Below are 23,192 nucleotides of genomic sequence, written 5' to 3'. Positions count from 1 at the left end.
TATATCGTGACTTTTAATTTGTTCCTCTCTTCTTGGGAGCTAATTCCTCTATATGTAGTGAAGAATATATCATGCATCATATGGCATTCTTCCACGGCTAAACAAACAATAAACTATAATTAAGAGAGAAAAAAATAACCATGACGTTGTTGAAGTTCCATGAAGTGTGGAAGCCAGTTTTGGTGATGATTATAGTTAATTTAGCTCTGGCTTTGGTCAATATATTTCTGAAGAAGATTGTTAATGAAGGAGTGGACTACTTAACCATCCTAACATATCGACAAGCAATTTCAGCCATTTTCTTGACACCTATATATTGCTTGTTTCTATGAAAGGTACCATCTACTTCACTAAATTCTTCATTTAGTTATGTGCCTTTGGCTACAACGCTGATCATGTATAAATGGTCTCCTTTCTGATTCTGAATCAAAGTTACTTTAATTTCGTCCAATTCAAATTAACTTTTAATTTATGAGGAATTTTCACCTAAAATAAGTATTTGATTCCCAAAAAATCTTTATAAGTTTAACTATTGATGTTTATCAAGAATTTAAATGTAAAAACTACTGAAAAAAATTAAGATGTTGAAGTTATTTTAAGGTTTAATTATTCTACGGTTTTATACTTTTACTAGATTTCAATTAGGTAGTTGAACTTCTTTCATTTAATTGGGTTTTTGAACTTTTCTTTTTAACTAGATTTTTCTGTTTAATTGCCCTTATGAAAACCTAATTAAAACACCTAATTAAAAGTATAAACAATAGACTGATACTTTTGTAATGTGTTATAGTACAACTTAATCAATTATAATATATTTTTGTAGAATTTCAATCTCTATAAACCAATTCAACTTTCTCAGTTGTTTAACTTTACGGAAAACTTTTAATAAAAAATCAAGGATTCAATTAAGAAAAAACTAAAGAAATTAATTGAAAATCCATCCAATCCGAGAAATATTTTGAACACCTGTCGAGTATTTTCAGGAACTCAAAAGTGAGTAGATGATCAAGTTTAAAAATTAAAATGATAATAAATTATTAAATTCAAATCAAATTGAAAATTAACTTTTTATCACATAATAATTATGAAGATGACCAGTGACAATCACATGCATATTACATTATCATTCAAAGTGTCATGTAGGTAAAATTGTTTGAATTAATAGAAAAAAACTAACGATATAACTAATTTGTTACATTTTTTATAAATTTAAAAATAAAATTTTAGTTTTTTATCTTTTAAAAACCTAAATATTAATAGCCAACAAATTCAATGATGAAAAATGATATTTATTCTTTAGTATCTCTAGAATGTAGAAAAGATATTAGATGGTCATTTTGTGGGGTAGGTACTCTATAATCTATACATTTGCTAGCTTTAATTGAAAAGAAATATTAGTAAGAAGTTTCTTAATATTTTCTTTCTGATATTTTTTATTAGATAAAAGTTGTGTTAGTTTTATCAGATAAATACGTGAACTTTATTTTTATATAGTAATTTTTATTTTTAAATTAATGAAACTCACATGAATAAAGTATTTGACATCGTACTATAGCACCCTACTTGTTTTGTTTCATTTTCAGGGTAACACTCACTCAATCCCTGTACCTTATTGGACTAGAATATACATCTGCCACGTTCGCATGTGCATTCCTAAATATGGTGCCTGTATTCACCTTTATTATGGCGCTGCCACTGGGGTAAGTCAAACATAGATATTGCTTAATTACGAAATAAAATTACGTTAGGGTTAAGTTGATAATTTAAATTTTTTAGGTGTAATTAATGCAAAATTAGGTGATAATTTAAATTTAACATTCAGGACAATCAAATTATATAAATAAATAGAGTTGAATGAAAAGAAGAAAAAAAAACTTAAAATACTAACATCCAGTCCTTTAAGGCTTTTATTTTCTGTCCGTGTAAAACTTTAAAAAAAATTATATAGTCCATCGACATTAATGGACAATCCATTGACTTACGTCGTCATTAGCGAGTTTATGGGATAAACACATGTAATTTTTTTATAAATTATATTTTTATTCTCTCGTCAATTAGATAAGTTATGAATAAATAAGAATTTAAAAATACAACTTAAAAAAAAATACATGAATGTTATATCAAATTCTTTGATGACATAACATAACATGAACAAAAAAAAGAAAAAATCTTTTAAAAAACTAAAATGGAAAATAAGGTATTTTATACGGACAAATTAAAAAATTAAAAACCGAAAAATGTCTTGTGACAATCTTATGAAGCAAATTTTTTATATTACTTATATAGATTAAAACTTTAAATTGCTAGGATAGAGAAAGTGGACATGAAAAAGCTGAGTGCGAAGGCCAAGGTGTTGGGAACTTTTGTGTGTATTGGTGGAGCTTTGATGTTGATCCTTTATAAAGGAGTGCCCTTAATCAACCAACAACCAGAGCACATAGCAGACAAAGGCACAATAAGATCATCAGCCTCCAAGTTAAAGAAATGGATCATAGGTTCACTGCTTCTAACTGCAGGATGCTTCTTGTGGTCTTCACGGTTTCTTATACAAGCAAGCATTAGCAAAAAGTATCCATGTCAATACTCTAGCACTGCCATTTTGTCCTTTTTTGCTTCCATTCAATCAGCAATATTGACTTTGGTCATCGATAGAAGTAATGCCAAATGGATTCTCAAAGGAAAGTTAGAGATAATGACTGTTGTATATGCTGTAAGTATGATATAATATCCTTTATCACAAAATTTATCATTTAGAAATGTTTATGAAGTTTCTTTTCAAACTACCTATAGTTCAAATCTGAATATCAATTAGCATATTGTGCAAGATTAATTCAACAAGCCTGAATTAATTATCAATACAAAATTTTGCATTCAAATTTTGCTTTGTGTGTGTGTGGACATAAAGGCTGGTAGGGTCGGGCTTGTGCTATGTGGCAATGTCATGGTGTGTGAAACAAAGGGGTCCAGTTTTTACTTCAGCATTTACCCCTCTTCTACAGATGTTCGTTGCTGTGCTTGATTTCTCTATATTACATGAGGAAATTTATCTTGGAAATTTGATTTTAGTTATTTTAATTTGAGTTTAATGGTATATTGATAGTATAAAATAATTTTACATAACATTGTCATCTAATCACAGATCATTATTATCATTATTATGACTTTTAAGATAATTTTGTAAAAGTTAACAAATTTATCATAAATAGTGATTTTTGATTGAATGATGTAAGAGTGTTCTTCTATTTTACACTGTGAGTGTAAAACTATTTTGTTATTTTTTCCCCACCATTTTACACTGCATTGCCCCTAATGCATTCCTATCTGCAATAAACAGTGTTGCAGGATCAGTCTTGGTTATATCTGGCACGTATATTCTACTTTGGGTTAAAAGTAAAGAGGAAGACCAATGTGCCATGAAGGGTACTCAAGAAAGTCAAGAAGATGAATGTAAGAATAATTTGGAGGCCAGTCCAAATGTACCTTCTAAGCTAAGGCCTAATGAGGAACAAGGATTCTCTGAATTACAAGTGAAGTAGTTAGCTATTACTGTAACTAGAAATTGATAAAGCTTTAAGAATTTCATGCTTGAGAGGAGATTAACAAATTTAGCCTAAGGACTAATTTTTCAGTTACTCATGTCAAGCAGTACATGTCAATTTCTTAATTACAAAGTTTTTATCTACCTATATGTAATGTACTAGTTTTTTTTAAAAAAAATCATATGTAATGTACTAGTTGATTACTTGATATGCACGTGCAAAACGTGAGTTCCAAGTTCACAGGGAGAGATATTTTACCCTGTGAACAATATTACCCTAGGAATTACGAAATCCATTTGTTGTTAAGCAAATTAGAACCTCAATTTCTACTCTATAAGCAATTGTGGAAAACACCAAGCATTATAAATCTAAATGGTTATACAACTCTTCAAAACTATAGGGAGTATTTCCTCCTTTTCTAATTATAAGATTTTTTTTATAACTAATTCATGTTTCTCAAGAAAAATAATTAATCATATTAAATCTGTCAATGAGTTGTATTATCATTTCAAAATTATTCTTTTCTTATCTCTTTATTCACTTAATTATTTCTCATTGACATTTGAAGAGAGAATCATTAAATAAGGATATATAGAGAAAAAAATAATACATCTAGAAATTAAAAAAAGATTTTATAAAAAATAACAAACAAATTTCTAAAAAAAAAAAGTCTTGTAATTAGAGATAAATTAAGTGTATAAGCATAAATGGTCTGCTATGAGACACACAAGTGTAATTACTCAATCAATTACCCAATCACATGCCTAATACATGGTAGGAAAAAGAGAGATACACCATTTCTAATAAATGGATGGGATCATTAATATCCTCGAAGATGCTCCCATCTTTAGCCTTGTAATTTTGCTGCAACTGCTATCTAAGTACTAGTTTCCATCAATTTTATCACTAGAATCTTGGGTAGCATAGAAAAGGTGCTGCTCGTGATCATGTTCCTTAATGGCATTTGCTTGATGCATATTTTTGTTGTGGCATTTCTTCTCCACATGTCCAAATTTCTTGCAGTACTGACACTTTAGCTTTCCATAATGCCAACTGTCTTTCTTCATGTAACTTGTTTTCTTGCATGTGTCACATGAAAGATATTTGTCTTCATTGTTCTTAATGAAATTTCTAAAAATTTCTCCACTATTTTTCTTTCCTCCATATTCTTTATTTTGAGATCGTAATTTGAGCTTTGATTGAAAGACATTCATCATACATTCTCAATCTTTGCTCATATGCTGATCCTATTAATTCTATCACTGAAAAAGTGAACAAATCTTTGTTTTTCTTTATTGTAGTCACAATTACATCATACTTATAAATGATGAAAATTAGAATTTTTTAATAATTTTCTTGTCAAAAATATCATTCTCGTATGCTCTCATTCGAGCTACTATTTCTTTTATCCTAGAATAGTAGTAGTCTCAAACTCTTTCATTTTTATTAATTCAAACTCATGCCTTAGAGTTTGAAGTTTAACGTCACCTATCTTAGCACTTCCTTAGAAATTCTCTTCTAGAGTACTCCATGCATCATCTTTAGCGGTTGTAGCACCCATTATTGTTGGAAAAATACTATCATCTATGGCTTCTTATAAAATAAATAAAGCCTTTTGAGCCCTTTTGCTTATTTTTCTTCAACTCTTTTTCCTGGGCTGAACTAAGAGTTGAAGTGTCTATAGAAGCTTTGAATCCTTCTTTTTATAATATCCACAAATCTTCAGAGCAAAATAATGTCTTTATTTTTGGGCTCCAAAAATCATAATTTTGTCCTGTAAAAATAGCAATAGAAATAGATAAGGGTTGAACGGTATTAGCCATAGATTAAGAAAAAATATTCTAAAACGGTGTAGAATATAGTAGGGTTTCCTTTTAAAATAATTGGGTAAACCTACGTCAGTATATGACCAAACGTAGCTTGCATATCACTAACAGACTAAGGGTAGTTTTTATTTTATTGTTTGTGTTGTGGTATGAGCAAAGGTTGCTATTGGGAAATAGGTAAAAGTATTTTCAGTGAGAATAATGGAATAGTATAGAGAGGGTCTTTTTTAAGAGGTGGCATGCCTCATTTGATTGATTACAAGAGCTTCACACTATGCCCATATATAGGTATAATCCACGGACATTTTATAATTAATTTATAATTATTATTTTGAAAGTTCTAGGACTAGTAAATGTAGAAACTTCCTGTACATAAAGGATGCTTCTAGAAAATAAAGTCTTTAGTCTGTTCTAGATATTCTCTCACTAGTAAAAGTTCGTAGCATGTTTCAAACAAAGCTGAACTGGAAAATAAGGGCTGGCTTATTTGCAAAGTCTCGTGTTAAAGTTAAAGGGCATCCAAAAAATGGAACACCAATTTCATTTGTATTACCTGAACCTTAAAGTACCCAATTTATAGGGATGAGCATGCTATGCACACCATCTTCCAACGAGTCAAGAGTAACTCACAAATCACATAACACACTTGTGCTCCGATTGCGTTCTTATCACGTGCCACTTCTTGTCCTTGTTAAAGAAAGAACAATATGCCGTGAAGGTGAAGAATGTATGAATAATTTTGAGAGCACTCCAAATGTTCCCTCGAAGCTAAGGTCTAATGGGGAACAAGGATTCTCTGAATTACAAGTGAAGCACTTAGCTATTATGGTAGCTATAGTTGATAAATTTTTCATTACTTTCATGCGAATATAGCTTGAGAACTAACTTATCAATCACTCGTGTCAAGCGGCACATGCCAATTCCTTGAATATAAAGATTTTTATGTACACATATATGTGATGTACTAGTTGATTTGCACATGTAAAGAAAAGGAATTCCAACTTCATAGGGAGATGATCAACATACACTTACAAATATCTAGACAACCAGAATAAAGTTTTTGATTGCTTCCTTTTTAATAGGGGAAAAAAGGAAAGAATATTGTTGCAAATTTTGTTCTCCAAGTGCCTGGTCTATATCTTAGCCAACGCTCCTTACTAACGTTCGTCCACAGGTTCGGAGGCATGAAATGTTAAAACACTTGAGTAAACTGGACAAAAAAAAAAACTTGTATAAACAAAAGATTAGCACATTATCCATATGGATAAAAATAAGCATATAGAAAAATCATAATAACAGTATTACACAACCAGAGAGAGAAAGAATGTAAAAGAGAAGAGAGTACTTATGATTGCTACGAAATTTGCATAGCTCTGACACGATCAGTCAGATCCCTAACTTGGCTCCTTAATCGCTCAGGATTGCAGAAGAAATCAACAAAAACTCGCCTTTGAAGTCCAATTTCTTGTTTATGATGTTTCACAATCTGGATGCCAGTGCAAACAAAGTTTCAGTTATCACAGAAATAGGTTCAGAATCTTTGAAATTGATATGGGGGTGTCTATCAAAGTAGTGATATAACAGAAATATGTTCAGATTCTTGCGTTCTATACTCATGTAAAGTTTGGCAAGAGGTGTGGCATGCAATGTCAAGTGTGTCTACAATGATTCAAACTCAAAAATATCACTTTTTTTCTCTCTATCCTTTTCTTTTTAAGCAAATAAGACCAAGGCCAAGGGTCAATTTTCAGGATTGATGAGTTATTGTCCTTATGTTTTAGGTTTTCAGATTCAATAATAAACTTCGTACCCCATTGCCCAGAAGCTCTTCGCTAATTATACCAAAGAATTATTTTCATTAGTTATCATGAAAAGGAGTTATTAAGAGAGAAGCATGTTAGGTGAGAAGAGTAGAAAACTCTGGTCGACTGTATGGGGTTGGAGACGCAAGAATTCTAGTATTTTAAACCTAATGCACTTGTCAAGCTTATGCTGTTTTTTTGCGTTTCACTGTGCCTTAATCCTGTGTTAAGGTCCTCTTGTAAGTCTTACTTCAAAAAATATCAACATTCAACTACAAGAAGCAGGGAATGGAATGGCATAAGCAAGAATATAGGACAAGGCTAAACAATTAGGAAAAAATTAACAAAATCTAGTAAATGGATCATGTTAATATTAAAAAAATTAGTGTATGCATGTGCATTGAGACTTGTTAACAATATTGTTTATTTTAATACATTATAGTTGCCTAGATAAAATTCAATTTACTATTACCCTGATTCAAATCAATTAGAAGCTACCCAATAAGCAGGATTTCTTCCAAGAAATCATTGGCGTAAATTACCGCCTAGATGACAAGATAAAAAGTTCAGGTTACATTACCTCATTCTTCTTTACATGCTCTAGTGTCACCTCTTCAACAGCAACAGACAGCTTTGCGTTAATCTTTTCCATTTCATCAAGCTCTTTCATTAATGGCTAAATAAGAGATCAAATGGAACAAGACAAAATGTCAAAACACAATATAAACAAAGATTAAAAACTGATATGCCCATTTTTATACATCTTTGACTCAGACATAATCTAGTATCTAGAAGCTACAACTTTCTCAGAAAGGTCATCTAAATATCATATTACCTCCATTCCTATTTATATGACCCAACTTTTTAAACTTGTCTATTCCTTTATATAAGACTCAATCCATATTGTCTTATGCATTGATTATTTTTAGACTAAAAATACCCCTAATTAAATAAGAGAGAGGTTATATTAACATGCATTTAGAAGAGAGAGAAGCATTAATGACAATGATATTTTTGAAAAAGTATATAAATTTAGGACATATTTATTGTCATCAACTAAATTAACTACTTTTCCTAATATTGGTGAATTAGGTAATTGGATCTTATAAACAAGAACAGAGGTCGTATTACTTTACTTCAATAAGGTCCACACTATTCACAGTTACACCATCACTAAGCAATCCATTCCCTTAAACCTCTGATAAAGAGGCAACAGTTTTAATTTTACTCTTTACAATGGACACAAATACTCCACCTTGTAGGAAAAGGCCTTGGTTGGTTAATAGACATTACAAATATAATTAACTAAATTGTTATAAAGAAATTCAAAAGAACCTCTGTGACTACATGTTAAAAATTAAAATTAATGAAACATTAATATTTGAACTATCACCGAGAAGACACACGTTCACTTCTTCACAATTAAGAAATAAGTAACACTGCTGCAGTAAGCCAACAAAACTAACAACAGTAAGTATTATCTCCTAGGTAGCATAGGCTACATGCATAGGTGGCAAAACGGGCTATCTGGCCCAATGTGGGACGTCCCAATGTGGGTTGTGGGCTATAATGGGCTGGGCAAAAAAATCCGGATTTAATTTAAGCCTAAATAGTGAAACCCAAGCCCTGCTAAAACATGACTTTTGCAGGCTTTTAATGGGTTTTGTGGACTTAGCCCGCAGTTAATTTGGGCTAAAAAAATATAAGCCCAAGCCCTACCTTTCATCAAGTTGGGTCGAGTAGCCCGACCCATATTGCCACCTCTTGCTAAATGTATCAATCAATGCCACTGCACTCCACTGAAAACCAAAATTTCGATAAAGCCATTTAGAGTCTTTCAATAGTTTTTCCTGAAGAGTTTTTGTTAGATACTGGACCATCTTCCATTTGATTTCAAACCATAAATATGCAATAGCCCAAATAAAACTCACGCCGGCCTGTGATGTTTCATGTTTCATCATATGGAGTTAAGGAGTGTGTTTGTTTCAAGTATTACAAAATTATTCCCAGGAATGTGAGTTTGAGAATGTAACATTCTCATGCTTCTTACAAGTTATAAAAAAATATTCTCAGGCATAACTTATTCCCAGGAATCCATATTACACATGTTTCTCTCTCTTCCTATTCCCTTGTAAAGGGGTGGGAATCTTATATTCCCATGGAAATGGAGGTTATTTTCTAAAATAACTTCCCAATTTCCTTTTATTCTACTTCATTTATCTATTTAATATTTTCGTTTTAAAATTAAAAACATTCCAGTGAATGATAAGTATTTACCAAACATGTTTGATGGGAATAATATTCCTCAAAATGCTATTATTGGGAATATTATTCCCAGAAATATAATCAAATCCGTGAAACAAACACCCCCTAGATGTTTAAAATCTACAGTGAGGAAAAGCCTACATGTTATATAGGTACCATACTGAACAATACTGCTCTTGCCCTTGGGTGAAACATATATCTGTTCTCTCATAAGTAATGTTTTCCAAGAGGAAACCATGGAGTATAGTTGCTTACAGTAGGGAAAATCCCCCTTGGTTACACTGAAAGACAGAAAATTAAAGAGAAACACCTGTGATCTGAGGGTCTTTCCTGCCAAAAGGACCCCAAAACCTTCACCAATTTCTTAACTAACCTACTCTGCCAGCTTTTAACATCTAACCTAACTTGCTCCAAGCTCCCTCAAACTGAATTCCCTCCTCTCTCCTATTCACCACTGTTGCATAGTCAGTCCATTTTGCTGCAGTTTAATATTTCCCCATTATTTATATCCTGCTTACCCACATTTGCTGATTCCCTACTTACTGTCCCATACCTTGTAACAAAAGCCTTAGTACTAGTGAGTCTATTAAATTTACATAACTAAAAGCAGAGAAGAAAAAAGGAAAAACAATTGTAATGCTAACAGCAAAATCATGAAGCCTCATTACAAATCTGGGAATCATACCCGAGGGGTCAGTATTGGCTGTGCTGTTGTTGAAGATGCAAAGAGCAGTTTCTGCAGATTTTTAATAAGATTGCGCCTACAGATTCAAATTGACATGAACACTTCTCAGTTTCTTTTTAAATCGGCAACAAAAAGACAATCCAAACTTGAGAATTATGTGAAAGAAACTCATTGCTCTCTCACTAAAAACATGCGGAAACTTTATATACGATTGTGAATAGAAAATTGTTTGGACATGGACTCCAAATTTGACAGTAATGCAAATGATCAGGGATAGAATGTCTCGACAACAATTCTTTACAGTTAAGCATACAAGAGTTGTTATGTAGTATTTGAATTTAGCCTCTTGTGCTGCAGGATAAAAAGGATTGCCACAACTATCAGTAACAATAAATGCTTGCTTGAATAAGCATGTCTATCCAAGTTTTGCTAAATCTCCACACCACATAGGCTAAATTCACACAAATATCAGCCTCCAATGATTTTACAGATTATATCAAACGAAACCAATGCAAAACCTTGATAAACTTGCACCAATCAATGTCTTCATAGAAAATGATTTTGATTAATCCAAGTCCAACCATTGAATTATTATTATGCAGAACTTGCATGTCAAATTTAGAAGATTTAAACAATAATAAAGCATCTAATGAAGTGGTTGATATTGTTGTTTCTTTAAAAAGTATGGTGTACTTTTGTTTTCAGACATTTCAATGGAGTAGAAAACAATGTTAGATTAACATGAAATTTTATGAACATGATGTTTATGATACAAACTGTCAATCCATTAGAGGGTTTTGAGATATTCATTAAGCGAAAAAGTTATGGATTGGCATAATATTGACTTTGATTTACTCCATGGTACATATCCCAACCCTATAATTGCAATAGAGAATATAATTTTGACATCAAAAAGAGCACTGTTATCTACACTGGGCCACTGAAGCATAAGAATTCATACTTCTACGGCAAACAAAGGTCTCTATTGATGGAAAGAAATTATAGCTCACGAATATATCATAAATTACAGTATATTGATTTTTATAATAACTTACAGTTCATTAATACACCTATTTCTGTCTTCTGGAAGAGAATTCTCAAGGTCCGACTGAAGGCTCAACAAATCTGAATGAAGAGCTGATATCTGTTGGACAATGCCAGGAGCTGATACATATGTGGACAGTGTAGCTTGAGCTTGAGTATCTGGGAAAAAATGGTAGAATGCCAGGAAAATGGTGCAAAACAGATTATTAGAAAGATAATAAGACCACTATAACTTGAATAAATCATAAATATTTTGATGAGTAAATCTTCACTTGAATAAATTTTTAGCATGTCTCTAATAGCATGCAAAAAATGATCACTGTCATGAACTCCTCCTTGTTCTTGAACATCGGATGCAGCTTGGATAAGGGCCAGGCAACGACCCTGAAAACCATAAAGAAAAGTTCAAAAGATATAAGTAGAGGTTTGATAAAAAAACAGTATAATTTTGAAACTAGGGTCTATGAAGGAAAATATAAGGAATGTCAAGATAGCAGATTCCATATACCAACATAGCTTTAGGAATTAGGTTCAAGAAGTCATAACTCATGGTGAGAAGGAAATTATATTAGAAGGTATACTTAATGGCATTATAGTCGTGGATTTTACTCCTCTAAAGTGAGAGGAATGCAATAATAACCATTAATTAGAATAGGCCAAATGACCTATTTAATCCTTTATCTTATTTTTTTGGTTTATTTTGGTCCTTAATCTTTTAAAAAGTTCATTTTGGTTCTTATCTTTTTAAAAAGGTTCAAAATGGTTCTTCTGTTAATTTGAAGTTAACACCATTAATGATAATCAAATACCGGTGACTAAAAGCCGCCATAAAATGAAAAATAAGAAAGAAGCAACAGTGCGCCAACACTTTCATCCTTCACAAACCCCCTATTTGCCTTTTTCTCAAATGGAAAATCACAAACCTCACACCCAAATTGAAATCCCCAAAATCACGCAACCAATTCAACTTGAAAAGCCACCAGACCATCAATAATCAAAGCGAGGAGAGGAATAAAAAGACTCATTTGGTGGGCATCCAGGTTCTTGTTGAAAGGATGAGGGAGAATCGCATTATGGCGTCTTGTGGCGTCTTGTGGATGATCTCATTGGAGAATCGAAGTTCTTCTTGAACCCAATGACCTCCTCAGGTTTGGGTGCACATCAAGGTTTTGGTGCGAAAAGGGTTGTGAGTTGAGATGAGAAAACAAAGAGGATGTTGTGCAGATGGTTGTAGGAAAGATAGGCTGCACATCAAATTTTATGTGGATGATGTTATACTGAAGCTGAGTCATTAAATTATGTGAGGTTTGTGATTTTTGATTTGCGAAAAAGGGAATTATGGTCTGTGAAGGATGAAACTGTTAACGCTGCAGCTTCTTCCTTATTTTTTGTTTTGTGGAGGCTTTTAGCCGCCGGTATTTGATTATCGTCAATGGCGTTAACTTCAAACTAACGGAAAGATCATTTTGAATCTTTTTAAAAAGATAAAAGACCAAAATGAACTTTTTAAAAGATAAAGGACCAAAATGAACCAAAAAATAAGATAAATGACCAAATAGGTCATTTGGCCATTAGAATTTAATGATTATTATTGCACTTTATCCTCTAAACCACACCTCCTAACTTTAAAGCAGCCAAGTCCTTCAATGGCAAAGGAAAAAAAGTAGAATTTATTTAATAAACTATTCTTAGCAAGACACTAATAAAACCACGTTCCAACTATTTCATGTTAATCACCAAGAAATTTCAATTGCAACCAACAAGTCAGGAATGATTGCATGCCTGCACTCTCAGATTGGATTAGACTCCTATGTTCTCTCCATAACTAACTCATCCCCATTCCATCTCATTCCTCGCTTAAAAGAAAGTTAAAGGGGTCTAGAAAATCAGTATTCCCTCCATGAGTACCCAAGTGAAAAGAAAATCAGACAAGTTAAAGAGGAACAAGCAAGTTGAATATTTGAAATAAAATAAGAGCAATGACCAAAGAATCATACAAAATTAAAGAAAAAAGTGCAATGGGAAATTCTAAGGATACATACCACTCGGCCCTCAGTTGCAGACAAGTATGCTTGCAGCTCAGACTCAATAACCTTGAGCAACGAAAATGCTCCAAGCATGTGCTTCTTTTCCAATTGGCAAGCCATCTTTAAGAACTGATGCCTGGCAAGCAGATTGATGAGATGGTTTATGAACTGCAAAAAGAATTGAGAGGTTTGTTACCAGAGGTTATAAGTGTAAAAATTCAAACATTAGATAATTTAACACAATGATGTTGGTAGTGCCACATACAATGATTACAAGTATTGGACTAACAGAACTCATAAAAAATCATATGTATTTTCTTATTTGAAGAATGAAGAAGAAACACTCACAAGCTTTTACATTTTATTAATGACAATGGCCAACTAAAAAAGAGTCAATTCAGGAATGTAAGTATAATTATTAAAAGACTGACTCATGGAAACTTTTTTCTTTATATTATGTTTGGATGGGGATTTTTATATTTCCAAAGAATTTAAAGTACATAGAAATTCAATTGCAGCAATACAATGTCATTATTTGTTTATTTGGACAACTGAATTTTAGGCCATGGCTTGTGCTCATCTTTAACCACTTATAACAGTAGAAATTGAGATTTCTCAGCAAACATTCAACAACTACAAAACCAAGATAATGTTGGGAGGTTTGATCATGGTTGCAATGAAAAATAAATGCAGGTAATTATGGGTAAATGGTGACCGAAGGAAGTGTAACAGTGAAAAATAGTTAAAATACAAAAGAGAAAGAAATATCATCAAGGGATGGTAAATAAAGAAAAGGTGAGATTTTCTCATAGGTTGCTCTGTTTCCTCAGCAGTCAGCACCCAAACAGGATCCCACCATATATTCCTTCTTTAGAAAACTACTCGGCAAGACAGCATTGAACGAGAACAAGAGAGAACAATAGGCATCAAGAAAGCAAGTCAGAGTAAGTGAAAGAATGCATATGACTTTCTACTACTGTCCTCATTGTTGAGGTGAAGAGAGAGCAAGATATTTTCAATTCCATCTCATGGTAGAATCTCAAAGTTGTCATTTTAGGTAAAAGAAACAGTAAATGTATTTCAGGATTTCAAATTTCATGTTTCAAACATCCAAACAAGGAATTTATCATTTTAAATTTTTTCAAAAAAATACCTTCATCCTTAAAACTTTTTATCCAAACACACACTTAAAGAAAAGGAAAATTTCCATAATATAAAGAATGATTAAGAATTATAGGTTTAGGGTTAGGGAAAGGCAAATAAAGACATGGAAATAAAATTATTAATTGATAATTTGTAATGTGTTATATAATGTACAAAGCCTTAACCAGTTAACCTAATACCACTATATACACTAAGCCCACCAATAAGAAGACATTTGAACTAGGTTAACTCAACTCCAAAAGTTAACTGATGAAATGAGGACTGCCCAAAGTTCTGCTTTGGCAATATCTATACTCCATAGTTGATGTGAGATCTCAACACACTTCACGCCCAAGATTGGACATCTAAAGCACAGAGACTATAGGACTGATTATTTTATTGCACTGGGATGCCACAAAGCCAAGTAGAGTTGTGGACAATAGAGGTTGACCCAATATTAGATCTCTGATGAATTCTACAACCATCTTCAATTTGAGTTGAGCCTAATTCAACCCCAAAAACTAGTTTGAGTTAAGGACTGATCAAGCCTTTATAAGCTCTACTATGGTTATATCTATTGTTAATGTGGGAACTCAACAATTACTGACAACCTATAACCCAATATCTTAATACTCATCCTCAAGTTTAAGCTAGTTATAAGTGGTAAACTCAAACAGAAAATGAACACTACCAGATTCAAAACAACTCAGCCAATCATACCAAAGAACTTAGGCAACTAGCACACCCCTTGAATCAAAAACCTTCAATTTAGTACATTCATCAGAAACTTAGGACAGATCCAAACAGGCTGATAGAAGAGAAGAAACTGCAACTCGTTTTCAAAGTTAGCTACAACTGAGAAGAGAATAGAAAGAACTTCAAACTCGGGGAACCAATCTAAATTTGGAGGATGTACACAAGAATCTAACGAACATATTCCAACACATCAGGACATATTCATTAAAACAATCACAATCAACATAAGTGGCTAAACTTACTGCTTTCTGCCGATTAATGTAGTACTCTTGGCGCATGACCTTCAAATCATAATCACCTAGAGGATAAAAGATTTAACTATACTAAATTAGAAGAATGAATCATTTACAGTACAAAACAAATGAATAAAATAAAATTGAATTTCTTCCCAATAGTTGAGAGTTGAGAAAATACCTTGTAAAATGTATGTGTCTTGGAGTTGAGCTAGCTCCCAGCATAAATCTGAAATAGTCTGAAAAGGGAAGAAAATGATATGGCATTGGACCACCATCCCGAGACCAATTATTTGGAAATTCTATTCTAGAAAATATAGGACTTAGTTTTAATAAGGGACAATTATGTCATGTGTTTGTAGTTTCCATGGCAGAGATAACCTTTGTAGGAGTTTCTGAACTCTAGAACAGCAAGATTGTTGTAATTTCTGTAATTTGGTCCAAATTGGAGTTCTATCATTTTGGTCCTACCTACAAGACCAAAAGGAGGGAGGGAATTCCTGTGACAGAGAGGCTGGATGAGTGGATAATTTGGAAGGGAAATTAGAAGGGATGGAAGCCAGAATTGAGGCTTGGGTAAGGGTCAATGAGGACAAGAAATTGGCAAAAGAGGATAACCGCATAGGGTGGGTGATGGAAAATTCTGAGATTTTGTTCATTCGACAACAGAGTTCTGTTTTATCAAATTCCCCATTGCCCAACAATTCATTTATTTTTCAAATAAGTTTATGAAAACTTTGGATCTCTACCAACTTTCCAAACAACAGACAAAAGAAAAAGTGAACTTTGAAAATATTGAAGAAAGTAAACTGCAATGCCTTCAATATTCACATTCACATAGTATACAACTCAAATCACTAAATGCTAAATTGCTAATTATATGATCCTTTAGACAGGAAAGTCCAAGCATTTTTAATGGAAAAATCAATGGTATAATGTCATTAGCTAGAAGATACAAGAAGCCTACCCTAGAATACAAGCTATGTAGTAACAAACCTCTGATAGCAGCTTTTCTTCATGGTTATAAAGATTTGAAAGTTCTCCTTTCAATTCAGAATGCTTTCTCCTGTATATCACAGCACATGACATGATCACATTAAAAACTGTAATTTAAAAAACATTTATAGTCAATAGAATATGAAAGTTAACATTTCCTTTCAAAATGCCTTGAATTCTAGACCCCATCCTATGATTAGACGACAAAAAAAGTGTGAATAATAAAGAAAAATATTCTAACCTCCCTTCTATTTGCAATTCTTACACAAGACCCCTTGTATTTCTAAAATCTACCAAATATCCCTCCTATTTTTGTAAGTACGCAACACATAATACCCCACTGTACCAACCTTTATTTTTTGTATTAAATTGGCATGAATACCCTTATATTTTGACACATTACACAAACCCCCTCCTCTATTTGATAAGTATATTACAATTAAATCCATCTACTATAAAGTAAAAATTAAAATTAGTAAATACTTAAGTGATAAAAAATTTAAAATAACATCAGAGAACAAAACAAACAATAAAACAAATCATAATTTTGTATCTTCAAAATAACAAGAATTATTTCAAATTTATTGCTATAAAAACTTAATCACGTGAATTAAGAAATTAACAAAAGGATAGAATAAAACTAATTTATTAAAAATAATCTTTTAAGGATGAAAAAATAGTTTTTTGCTACAACAATTTTAAAATAAATTTAGTATTTCAAAGATATGAGTCTATAATTTATTTTATTGTTTATTCTTTTATATTACTCTAATGTTATGTTGAAATTGTAATCATTAAAGTATTTAAATTTAAATATTCTAAATTTTAACTATATATAAGGATTTAATTGTGATGGTTTTGTAAAATAGAAGGGGGATGGCATAATGTTCAAGAAATAAGGATGGGCTTATTGTAATGACTCAGTCTGCAATAACGGTATTTTTGGTCAATTTTATTCAAAAACAAAGGTTTGAGGTTTAGGTGTGGCATATTTATAAAATAGAAAGTGTTTTATATAAGTTTTAGAAATAGAGGGGTCTTCAAGTAAGAAGTGCAAAATAGAAGGGAGTTGGAGTAATTTACTCATAATAAAGAATTCCATGTCAGAAAAATGCTTGTAAATTGATTGTCCGTATATATTCTTAGTACTTTTACATGAAGGGATCAAAAATGGAGTTTACAAGGTCACTAATACACAATGCCAAAGCCCATGGCATGGTCTTGAGAAGATAGTCATAAGGGGGGTCAGAATTTAAAAACACAACACCCAGGAAATAAAGGCATAATAGAGATTGTATTAACATTATAAATACATTATAAATACCTAAGAGAATGAAGATCAAGATGAATATGAGCTTCATCTGATGATACTTGTGATTTAAGTGTCATTAAAATAGCCTGCTGCTTGGCATTCTCGACCTGTGCTTCAACCCATTGTTTTTCACTTACTCCAAATCTGTCAAAGTTTGCACAGACCATTAACACTAAAAGATTGATAAAATATTAGAAACATGAGTCTGGTGTCCAGTCTAACTAGATCAAAAACTGTAACTACTACAAAATATGTTTTGTATCTCTTCAGAAGCAACACCATGAAATCACAGATGTTACAACAATAGGATTACACAAAGGATAAACATGCTTTAATGTCAGCTATCCTCAAAACCACCTCAAAAAGAAACAAAATTACAAACTATTTTCGTCTAACATAGCAATAATATAGGCACAACTATCAAGCACAGACTGAGCAGAACTCAAGTTTGAGTTTGATATTTTAAAACAATCTAGCAATTTATAAGACAGGAGCTCATCATAATTGACTAATAGATAACCACCCTATATCATAATAAACTAATAGATAGATAAATATCCAAATCTACAATTCTCAAAGTACAACTTGGTATATATTAAATCAATCCACGATTTACCAAAATAAGTAATCTGCAATGTAACAATGTTAAAGAAAAGAAGCACATACATTGAGCGAAGCCGTCGCAACTCAGATACACGTTGATGATGTGATTTTTCCAAATCTGCTGAACCACAAAAAAAAAAAAAAAAAAAAACAAATATGCTCAACAGATCCAGTTAACAATATTCCTAGTTCATACAGGATACATATTTTGCACATAAGCCACAGCATAGTTGTATTTATCTGTAGAGAGATACAGATAGATTTTTTATTAGCCTTTGTTTTGTCCAGACTCCAGAGTCAGTTGGTTCAGTGCAGAGGTTTTAAGTGAAGTAAGGTGTTCATAATTTGAACACACTTTTAACGACAGTTTTACACTGCATAGGATTGGAACAGAATGCCAGAATTTTTAAGAAGTCGTTGCCTAAACCACTTCAATAAAGTCACAAATAAGTAACAAAAACACAAATAAATCCTGATGTTAACTAGTTTTATATCAGTAGAAAAATAAATATTATGCATACAATAAATAAATAAAATATATTTACATTGATAATAATAAAGTAAAAAACTCATGTTTGCAGCCAGTAAGGAAGCAGACAGACACAATTAAAATTTGGGAATACTACTGTATTGATTTGAGAATAAGGAAAAAGAATAGTGAATTGTAAAAACCGTCATGTACACCTCTAACATAGGTATTTGAGATGTCATCAAGATTCACCCAAGAGCATTTAGATTTCCCCTCCTCAGCAACAAGTCGAAATGGACCCTGATAATGTATTAGAAAAATAAATCGAAAAAGGGCATCAAGACCTTGAAATAATAAATGAATAAAAAGTTTAAAAGATCATTATCAGAGAATACAAAACAAAAGATGACACCTGATATAGTTAAGTCCACCACAACAGCCATATCACACAAGGCAGAATCAGGAACAATTAACACCAAAAAGGAAGTATAAACTATAATTTTAAAGATTTCAGTTATCAATTGGATAAATAAAGACAAAGGAAACTAACATGAAAAAAGTTCATTTTGCATGATCAGAGTCGAATGCTGAATCTTTTAAATTTTACATAAAATATCAATATATATGACATGAACAGGTCTGAAAAGAAAAAGAACTGTTAGAAAGCCACCTTATTTGAGGTTACCCCTGGCCCACCTTAATTGCAGCCTCTTTAGGCTGCCTTGATTGCAACCTTTAGCACCTTAGTTGTGCTGGTGTGAGTAGGTGTGTCTAGAGATAGGACTTAATTAGTACTCATAAGACTTTAGTCCTTATGAAACAAACTGGTTTTGTAGGGTTGAATTGGTCCTTATGGAAGAGGTTCACAAGTCCAAATTGCCTTATGCATTACATCAAACCCAATCCCACAACAAGAAGACCAGCCACTCTCCCTACATTGCAAGACGTGGACAGAGCTTGTTCATAAAATTTACCAATGTCAATCCTAAGTCCTAATCAAACTCATGCATTAGGACTTACATGACTAACCAAATTTTATATGTCCACGTCAGGAAGTGGCAATGTGGCATATATTTCTTGTATTCCATATTCCTTTTCACTGTTCTTAGTCTTTCCTCCATTCCATTCCATTCTACTAGTAGGCAGAGTTCAGCACAAAAATACTATAATGCAAAGCTTAAAACATGTTGTGGCAGTGACACAAGAATATTCAATCACTAACAATTTAACAGATGGAAACAAAGGAACCCCAACAAAAGTTGTTCAATGGTTTAAGCATATTTAACTTCAAATTTAATAGTTATTGATTAGGCCAGAGTATAGGGAACAAAAAAAAAAATCTCAAATAACATATTTAACTTCTACAAATGTGAACAAGCAATCAGAAATTGATATATCATAATCCACTGGAACAGGGTGAAAGGAACCTACAAAAAAGGAGGCAAAGTGCATGAGGCTCCCACTATTACAGGGTGTGGAAAGGGTGATATCTATGCAAACTTTCCCCTGAGAATGGAAAGGCGGTTTCCATGACTAAAATCCATGACTTCTAGGAGAAGAAAATAAGGAAAAATGAAATAAGTTTCTCAATGAGCTAAAATTAACTTATGCATAAGTTAAAAAAATCATCTTTTAGAGAAGCTAATATGAGAGCTTCTACAAATTAATTTATGCAACCTAATTTTAGCTTATGAAGAAACTCATTTCATTTTTCCTTCTCAATTTCTTCTCCTAGAAGTGTTAATGAAAAGTTTACCCAAATAAGCCCCTAGTCACAACTCAAAAGGTAGCAACCTTTGCCATTGCACTAAGGCTTGCGCTCTAAAGGGAACCTATTCATCCTTCTAAGCTAAGTGTATTATCAATTTATTAGAATTGATAGAAAAATAGAATTTTTCACACAAAGACAATATTTATCCTAACAAAAGCATAGCATAGATTGAGAACAAAGTAAAGAAAAACACATGTGCCACTTACTGTGTCCAGTTGCTTAGCAAACCACTGATTTAGCTCTTTTAGACAAGATGAATCTCCAAGCAAGAATTGATTGAAATCTGAGTATGCCAAATATATATCATCTTCTGCATTTCAAAGTAGTTAAACTCATCAGAAGAAAGATCAAAGCTTGTCATATGAGTTTTCAGCATACCATACCACACCAATCACCGTGTCTTATTTCACTAGATAGGGTTAGCTACATGTATCAAATGACACCATTGAGCATTATTGAAAACCAAATTTTCAGCAAGATGGGACTTTCAACAAAATTTATATCTCCTTGGAAACTGTCCATTTCAAATCTCTTCCATTTAACAAATTCATAAGCCAAAGCAGAAAACATAGAACAATGAAAATATCATTTGATCTCACAATGGCTGATGCGGTTTAAAAACAAAGCTTCTAATAAGATAAAGCTGATAAATTTCAGACTGTCACTTGTGAATCACAAAAATGAACTTCATAAAAACGAGTAGAACGAGGAAGTAACATCCGAGAGAAACAAGGGAAGGAAATATTGCCATCTCCTGAATGGTAATGAGCCAACTCATGCGCTGTGGAAGCAATTCTTTCAAGAACGCCATTCATCTAAGCAATAAAAAACAACAGAACACCATGAGATGATACTCAAGCCTGCAAATGAACTACTAAGAATTATAATTGCACTTATGGCTTTCCTAAAAAGTACATGATTTCTAACAAGGAATTCAGACTTCAGACAACATTATTGATAATTGAATAAAAATTACTTACATGGGAACCACAATAATTGATAACAGAGAGCATGAAAACAATTCATTATAGATGGAAGCACTGACTTACCTGTAAATTCCTGACAGAAAGGCTATCATCTATATTAGCAAGGTGTCCATTAACAATAGAGGTTGCAGCAAGGCGTGCTCGCCTTCCTTGTGTCAAGGTGGAGGCCTGGCCCGAAAGCATGTCAAACTGAGATTGCAGATGCCTCAGCTGCCTCTGCAAGGCCAAAGCCTCCTCTCTATACGCCAAAGTCGCCTCCCTAAAAACAGAAAGATCAACACAATGTTTTTCCCTATCCATTGAATTAAACGTAGTAGCAGCAGCAGAAAGTACTTGATATCTTTCAATCCTTCCTCGGTGCCAAAAACGGCCTCCTGATTGTCTCTCCTATCAGAGAATGCAGAGATGCTGTCGTAAGCAAAGTCCAAATCCTCGCCCTGTTCAATTCAATTCAGTTTAACTATTCAACCAACTAATTTTTATCAGTTTTCAATTCCAACAATAAATACATGACCTCTAACAGCTTCCCTTCTTGCTTGAACTGCTCATACCTGAAACACGGAAATAAAACATTCATATTATGATTAAGCAAAGCCAGTGGATACTAGATAATAATTAAATAATGAATGAAAAATTGAGAGAGAGTGAAGAAAGTAAAGTAACTGGTTGAGTTCTCCGAGAGAGAGGACGTTGGAGGGGCGAAGATTGGAGCAGATCCAGTGGAGAAGAGGGCGAGTATCTTCGTACTGAAAGGGCCATTCGAAGCTGTCAGGGTCCAATGCTTCCCAGCCTTCGTACCCTAATTCTCCAAGCAATGTACAAAGTCGACCACCGCTCATCTTTTTTCTTTCTCTCTCTCCGATGCCCCTTTCCTCCTTCCTTCTTTCTACTCTTCACACTGAAGCAAAGAATGGGATCCTGTTAAATTTGAATTTCTTCCGAGTGAATAATACCCATTTGAAAAATTAGACTTCAATGAATATAATTTATTAAATATGTAAAAAAAAGTATTTTATATTATTATTTAATTATATATTAGTATTATATACGGACAAAACAGTTAACTTTTAGGCTTAATTATTCCTTTTATACTTATAATTATAAGACATTTCTCTTATATAATTTCTATAGATAAAAATATTTTTTTATTGATCACATTAATTTTAAGGGTAATTATGAAAAAATTCACATAGATTTTGATGAATAAATTAAATAAGAGTTTTATTAAAATTCAGTCCTAAAATTCCTTTAAAGCTTTCATATCTAGATACCATTTTTCCTAATTCATACTCACTATTTGTAATTTTCTCCATCTTCAACAGATTTTGCATTTTTTGTTTGGGTGCTGAAAAAGTACACCAAAAAGGGTTTATAACTATGATTCTCGTGGTCGAACATTACTACATCCAGGTTTCTTAATTCATTCCTTTTTCTACAAATCACATAAAAGAGTTTGAATTTCAATTTGGAGTGTAAGTGGGTATCTTGATTGAAGTTTCAATTTGATTAGAAACTCATAGCCAAAATAGAAGTCCACTTTAATAAGAATTTCTTTCAATTTCAAAGAATTTGCTTCAAAAGGGCTTACTTTGAAGATGATAAGCAAAATGAAGAGGTGTGTTGTTGGGAGGGCCATGTACAAGGCTAGGCCATCTAGGCTGTTGCCTTAGGCCTCAAATTTTTTAATTGTTTGTTTTATATATATATAACTAAATCATATCACAGGTAAATTTTG

General features: G+C 32.5%; 2 protein-coding genes across 5 annotated transcripts; one reads left to right on the top strand and one right to left on the bottom strand.

Moving 5' to 3' along the window:
- Positions 1-140: 140 nt before the first annotated feature.
- Positions 141-3,536, top strand: LOC106796630 (WAT1-related protein At3g30340). The gene is made up of 6 exons (XM_014769524.1): positions 141-322; positions 975-997; positions 1,556-1,700; positions 2,308-2,711; positions 2,905-3,052; positions 3,332-3,536. Exons 1-6 carry the CDS (start codon positions 141-143, stop codon positions 3,534-3,536), a joined length of 1,107 nt encoding a protein of 368 aa, XP_014625010.1.
- Positions 3,537-6,265: 2,729 nt separating this feature from the next.
- Positions 6,266-22,394, bottom strand: LOC100818157 (AUGMIN subunit 3). Of its 4 annotated transcripts, none has more exons than XM_014769963.3 (19): positions 22,121-22,394; positions 21,972-22,008; positions 21,791-21,894; positions 21,521-21,716; positions 21,220-21,286; positions 20,678-20,781; positions 18,916-19,000; positions 18,295-18,352; positions 17,641-17,772; positions 16,317-16,386; positions 15,502-15,559; positions 15,330-15,385; positions 13,204-13,356; positions 11,434-11,545; positions 11,173-11,320; positions 10,118-10,193; positions 7,748-7,843; positions 6,711-6,851; positions 6,266-6,592 (listed from the first exon to the last, which is right to left on the bottom strand). In XM_014769963.3, the coding sequence occupies exons 1-18, from the start codon at positions 22,294-22,296 to the stop codon at positions 6,720-6,722; spliced, it is 1,860 nt and encodes a 619-aa protein (XP_014625449.1). In that variant the 5' UTR covers positions 22,297-22,394; the 3' UTR covers positions 6,266-6,592; positions 6,711-6,719. The 4 variants fall into 4 exon arrangements, with proteins under 4 accessions (XP_014625449.1, XP_014625448.1, XP_040867142.1 ...); XM_014769962.3 differs by having other exon boundaries at positions 6,266-6,575; positions 22,121-22,393; XM_041011208.1 differs by having other exon boundaries at positions 18,295-18,349; positions 22,121-22,393.
- Between the last annotated feature and the right edge of the window lie 798 nt (positions 22,395-23,192).

Source organism: Glycine max, chromosome 17 (genome assembly GCF_000004515.6).
Source record: "Glycine max cultivar Williams 82 chromosome 17, Glycine_max_v4.0, whole genome shotgun sequence".
NCBI classification, from domain to species: domain Eukaryota; kingdom Viridiplantae; phylum Streptophyta; class Magnoliopsida; order Fabales; family Fabaceae; genus Glycine; species Glycine max.
The sequence above is the reverse complement of the archived record's forward strand: the minus strand, read 5'-3'. Positions and strand labels throughout refer to the sequence as shown.

What these genes read in the sequence shown, in the direction of transcription:
- LOC100818157 (XM_014769963.3), bottom strand. Translation starts at nt 22,296, where the DNA reads ATGAGCGGTGGTCGACTTTGTACATTGCTTGGAGAATTAGGGTACGAA. An exon ending in GAAGGATTGAAAGATATCAA is followed by an intron (nt 21,717 to 21,790) that starts GTACTTTCTGCT and finishes TTCTGTTTTTAG; the next exon opens with GGAGGCGACTTTGGCGTATA. An exon ending in TTGCTAAGCAACTGGACACA is followed by an intron (nt 19,001 to 20,677) that starts GTAAGTGGCACA and finishes ATACATTATCAG; the next exon opens with GGTCCATTTCGACTTGTTGC.
- LOC106796630 (XM_014769524.1), top strand. Translation starts at nt 141, where the DNA reads ATGACGTTGTTGAAGTTCCATGAAGTGTGGAAGCCAGTTTTGGTGATG. An exon ending in TTGACACCTATATATTGCTT is followed by an intron (nt 323 to 974) that starts GTTTCTATGAAA and finishes ACACCTGTCGAG; the next exon opens with TATTTTCAGGAACTCAAAAG. An exon ending in AATGACTGTTGTATATGCTG is followed by an intron (nt 2,712 to 2,904) that starts TAAGTATGATAT and finishes TGTGGACATAAA; the next exon opens with GGCTGGTAGGGTCGGGCTTG.